This window comes from Eulemur rufifrons, chromosome 16 (genome assembly GCF_041146395.1).
Source record: "Eulemur rufifrons isolate Redbay chromosome 16, OSU_ERuf_1, whole genome shotgun sequence".
Classification (NCBI taxonomy): domain Eukaryota; kingdom Metazoa; phylum Chordata; class Mammalia; order Primates; family Lemuridae; genus Eulemur; species Eulemur rufifrons.
The window spans coordinates 90,609,166-90,613,876 of NC_090998.1; the positions used below are offsets into that span (position 1 = coordinate 90,609,166).

The 4,711-nt window shown below is 63.7% G+C and overlaps 1 protein-coding gene across 3 annotated transcripts; it reads right to left on the bottom strand.

The window, feature by feature from the left end:
* Positions 1-309: 309 nt before the first annotated feature.
* LOC138396881 (cytochrome P450 2D17-like) lies at positions 310-4,711 on the bottom strand. Of its 3 annotated transcripts, none has more exons than XM_069490625.1 (9): positions 4,311-4,711; positions 3,430-3,601; positions 2,803-2,955; positions 2,552-2,712; positions 1,912-2,088; positions 1,582-1,727; positions 1,177-1,420; positions 660-801; positions 310-561 (listed from the first exon to the last, which is right to left on the bottom strand). In XM_069490625.1, exons 1-9 carry the CDS (start codon positions 4,497-4,499, stop codon positions 383-385), a joined length of 1,563 nt encoding a protein of 520 aa, XP_069346726.1. In that variant the 5' UTR covers positions 4,500-4,711; the 3' UTR covers positions 310-382. The 3 variants fall into 3 exon arrangements, with proteins under 3 accessions (XP_069346726.1, XP_069346727.1, XP_069346730.1); XM_069490626.1 differs by having other exon boundaries at positions 1,177-1,364; positions 1,586-1,727; positions 4,311-4,625; XM_069490629.1 differs by lacking the exon at positions 2,803-2,955 and having other exon boundaries at positions 1,177-1,364; positions 1,586-1,727; positions 4,311-4,624.

Below are 4,711 nucleotides of genomic sequence, written 5' to 3' on the forward strand. Positions count from 1 at the left end.
TGAAATGTGGTTCTCCAGGCTGAGTGCTGCCCTCTGCACCCCACTGTCCGGACTGATGTCTCTGGACAGCCCAGGCTGGCCCCTCCCCTAGGAGCCAGGACCACACAGTCCTTGTCACCAATCTGCCCCGAGTTGAGTCATCAGGGTGTTGGGGTTACAGGTGGGGATTGGCTGACATCTCCTGAACCTCAACAAACCCATCTGTCACATGGGGCCAGGAGGTCAGATCAGCATGGATGAGGCGGGGTGGGCTGTCCCCAGAGAGGCTGTGAGGCCCCATGGCAGCCAGCAGTGTTGACGGGGCCAAGGTGGGCAAAGCACGTTGGTTTATTGGACATCAGGGCCCCTGGCTGGGGAGAAGGCTGGGGCTCGGTGTCGGCCTCTAGCGGGGCACAGCACAAAGCTGGTATGGGGACGGGGTAACCAGGAAGTTACAGACACCGTGGTCGCTGGGCCGGGGGTGTCCTGGTGGCACCGAGAAGCTGAAGCGCTGCAGGAGGGAGGTGAAGAAGAGGAAGAGCTCCATGCGGGCCAGGGGCTCCCCGAGGCACGTGCGGCGGCCTGTGGGTGGGTAAGGGGGGCTCAGTGAGCCTGGGCCTGGGCTCCACCCCGCCTAGACTCCAAGGAAGGGGGCAGGGAGCCGGGCAGCCCACAGGCACCTGCTGAGAAAGGCATGAAGGCCTCAGGCTTCACGAAGCGGCCCTGAGCGTCCAGGAAGTGTTCGGGGTGGAAGCGGAAAGGCTTCTCCCAGACCGCCTCGTCCTTCAGCACCGATGACAGGTTGGTGAAGAGTGTTGTCCCCTGGGAAAGAGATGCCTGGCGTGAGTGGCGACTGGCCCGTAGGAAGCTGGGACCCCTGCCACCAAACACATGGGGCACACTCTGTGCCTGGCACGCTCCTGAACGCCATCAAGTAACCCTCGGCCCAGGGAGCTTCTCGTAACTCTCTGACCCCGAGGCAGGGCCGAGTCCCACATTCCATGGGCGCCCTCCCTGCCTCCAACCCCTGCAGCCACAGGTCGTCTGGGGCACGTTCTGCTTTGTCTTCCCCACTGGACTGGGGCTCTGCACAGACAGGCCGGCCCTTTCCCTGCCCTGCACCCCACACCCAGGCTGGGCAGGCTGTGCCTGCGGAAGCGAGGACCGGGTGACCTGGGGTCCCAGCCGCAGTCCTACCTTGGGGATTAGGAAGCCCTGCACTTCGATGTCACGGGACGTCATGTGGGGCACACCCAGGGGGACGATGTCCGCAAAGCGCTGCACCTCGTGTATCACAGCAGTGGTGAAGGGCATGTGGGCCTGGTCACCGATTTCTGGTCGCCGCACCTTTCCTATCACTTCGTCAATCTCCTGTTGGACACGGCCTGGACACACACAAGTGTCCCACAGCGGGTCAGAAGCCGGCAGCTGAGCCCTGCCCCTCTCCTGAGTCCTGTGTTGGGGGCGGGGCCACCTGAGTGGAAGGTCACGCTCACAGGTCCTGGCTCAGGCAGTGCTTGTGCCAGGGGTGTCCGAAAGAAGCTCAGGGGCCCCTCCCTGTACCTCTCCTCCTTCGGCCGCCCCGTCAGCCCGCAGCCGGACTCACGCTGCACATCCGGGTGCAGGATCATGAGCAGGAGGGCCCAGGCCAGCGTGGTCGAGGTGGTCACCATCCCAGCTGAGAACAGATCAGCCACCACCAGGCGCAGGTTCTCATCATTGAAGCTGCTATTGGGGTTCCCCTTGGCCTGACCGGGCAGAGAGGGTGGGCTCAGGGGGCAGAGAAGGAAGCCCCCAAATGACCATCCATTCTGCACCTGTCAGCCCTGATCATAGGGTGGTGCATCAGCTCCTCCCTGCCTGGCCTGGCCTCACTCCTCAGGGCACCCTCAAGCTGCAGCCCCTGTCCTTGTCCCTGGCAGTGGCCCTCACCTTCTCCACCTCGGCCAGGAAGGCGTCAGTCAGGTCTCTGGGTGGCTGGGCCGGATCCCGGGTCATCCTGTGCTCAGTCACCAGCTCATCGAGCAGGGCCATGAAACCCTTCCTTGCAGAGATGACCTTGCCAGCCAGCCTCGGAATGCGCAGAAGCACGGGGAAAGCCATCACCACCTGTGCCAGTCACAGAAGGGGGCCTGGGTCCCTCCTGTGCTCAGCATTTACCTGCACCCATCTCCAATCCCAGAGTGGACGCACTGCCTGCCTGTCCCCACCATTGACCCGGTCCCTCCCCAAGTGGGAGTCTCCACACTGTCTCCTGGCCCTGGGCTGACACAAGGATAAACCTACGATGGAAATCTCACCGGTTTGTTGGCTCCCAACGTGCCCAGGAGGCCCAGGCTCCTTGGCCTTCTTTGGGGTCCCACTGACCCTACCTGGGCACACCTGTCCCATTAGCCTTGTCTGAGATTTCCCCTCCCCTCGGTGCCCTGCCTCTTGCAGTGGGCTCTCCAGGAATGCCCTTCCCCCTCGCCCCTGTGTGCAACTCTCCTCCATGAACACCCAGCTGCAGTCAGAGTCACCTGCCTGGAGCTTGCCCTGCAGAGACTCCCGCAGCCCCTATCGCCCCCTGCACCTGCATCAGGTAGCCAGATTCCTGGTGATGTTGTTTCTCCACCAATTCCATTAGCCTGAGGAAGCTCCGGTCGTCGTACTCGAAGCGGCGCCCGTAGGTGAGGGACGCGATCACGTTGCCCACCGCTTTGTTCAGGAGCGCGTTGGGGCTAAAGGGCCGTGCTGAGACAGGATGCCGGTCAGGGAGGCTCCTCTTCGGGGGCCCCAGCCACACCTCCCCGGTCCTCCCCTGTCCCTGCACCCGTCACCCACCGGCTTGGTCGGCGAAGGCGGCACAGAGGCAGGCGGCCTCCTCAGTCACCCACAGCTCCAGCGACTTCTTGCCCAGACCGAAGAAGCGCAGAGTGGACAAGGAAAAGCGCCGCTGCTCGCGCCACGCGGGCCCGTAGCGCGCCATGATCACCCCTGGGGTAGGGCGGGCAGGTGGGCGTGGCCCGGAATGTTCTGCCCCGCCCACTTTCCCTCTTCAGCTCCGCGGACTGGGGCCCCGCCCACTCTGACCCTGCCTTCCCGCAGGTCTGGCTCTTGCTTCCCCGCTTTGGTCGCCTGCTCTCTGTCCGCTGCGCTGGGCAGCCCTTGGCCCCAGGTGGGCCCTGCCCAGCCTGACTAGGGTTCCACTCCGGGAGGACGCTGCCTGCCCCTCCTGCCCACACCGAGCCGGACGCCCCCGCGTGGCCGCCCTGACTCGCTCCTCCTTCCCGCCCCGCCCCCACGGTCCTCGCACCCCACGCAGGGTGTTCCCTCGCCCTCCGCCCCCCACCCACCCACTGGCCTTTCTCTGCGTCCCTAGCCCAGGGTCAGGCGCCCACTGGCCCAGTTCGGTCCCTGGGAACTGCTCCCTCTCTCCCTCCTGCGGCGACAGTCCCCGCGGTCACTTGCCTTCTGCATGTGGCCCGTGGCCCAGGTGCTCAGAGATGGGCGAAGGCGGCCGGTCCGCAGTGTCCTCGTTGTGCTTCACCAGAGCCTCGCGCACGGCCTCCAGCCCGTTGAGCACGACCACCGGCGTCCAGGCCAGCTGCAGGCTATACACGTCCCCGAAGCGGCGCCGCAGCTGTAGGAGGAGGGTGTGGCGTCCGTGAAGCCGGGGACCCCCGGGTGGTGGTCCCGGGCTCACCCTATAAGCCCCGTGAGACCGTGGGGCCGGCCGGAGTCCGCCAATTCAAGGACAAGATGTGTACTCCAGATCCTGGGGGTCAGATTCTCTACGGTTGAGGAGCTCGGTTTGCATCCAACAACCCAGCTTTGCATGACCTTGCAAGAATGACCGAAATTGACAGTAGGTCCCCGTTAGCATCCCAGTTTACAGATCAGGAAACTGGGGGTTAGGGAGGTGAGCTTGAGGCCCACGGACCAACAGCGACAAAACATTTGAACCGGTCACTGCACCTCTCTCAACCCCAGTTTCCTCATTTAATTGGTGCTCAGGACACTAACACCCCCCACCCCCCATTCCCCAGACCTTTCCTTCTGGTGTCATCAGAAGGGACTTGGGCCTTCCCTAAGTTCTGTGCTGTCCAACAGGCTTGCAAACCCACCGACCAGTCCCGCCTCCCCTCCAGGCCTTTGCCCTCCCAGACCTTTTCCTTTGGAAAATCCAAACTGTCCCTCAGGCCCTGCACAAATGCCCTCCCCAGGGAGCCTCTCACACCTGCTTCCTCTTCTGGGCCCAGCTCCTTGTCCAGACTGTGTCTTACCCACCACCCATGTCTCCTGCTGGGGGTGCCCAGGCCCCTTGCTGCGTTCGCCACCACCTCCCTTACCTGACCAAAGGAATAGGCGATGTCCTGGAAGTCCATCTGTAGTATGTTGCCCAGCCCCAGCAATGCCATGGGGCCCGGCGGGTAGCGTGCAGCCCAGCGTGGGCGCCGGTGCATCAGGTCCACCAGAAGCAGGAAGATGGCCAGGGCCAAGGCCAGGGGCACCAGCACGTCCCCCGTCAGCAGCCCCATGGCTGCGTGTCCACTAGACTCCTCCAGTAACACCTGTCACTCCAGCAGTCCAAGCACCTAGGCTCAGGCAGCACCCTCCTGGCACACCCTGAGTGCCAAACACTCTGTGCTATTTCCTTATGAAGGGAGGTGACACTGGCCTTTGCCCTGTGCAGTGAGCCAACTTGTTGTGTTGACTGTGCTGCCAGAGGGTTCAGGGCCAGGACAGGGCA

What these genes read in the sequence shown, in the direction of transcription:
- LOC138396881 (XM_069490625.1), bottom strand. Translation starts at nt 4,499, where the DNA reads ATGGGGCTGCTGACGGGGGACGTGCTGGTGCCCCTGGCCTTGGCCCTG. An exon ending in TCGCCTATTCCTTTGGTCAG is followed by an intron (nt 3,602 to 4,310) that starts GTAAGGGAGGTG and finishes CTCCTCCTACAG; the next exon opens with CTGCGGCGCCGCTTCGGGGA. An exon ending in AATCTGGCTACCTGATGCAG is followed by an intron (nt 2,089 to 2,551) that starts GTGCAGGGGGCG and finishes TGACTGGCACAG; the next exon opens with GTGGTGATGGCTTTCCCCGT.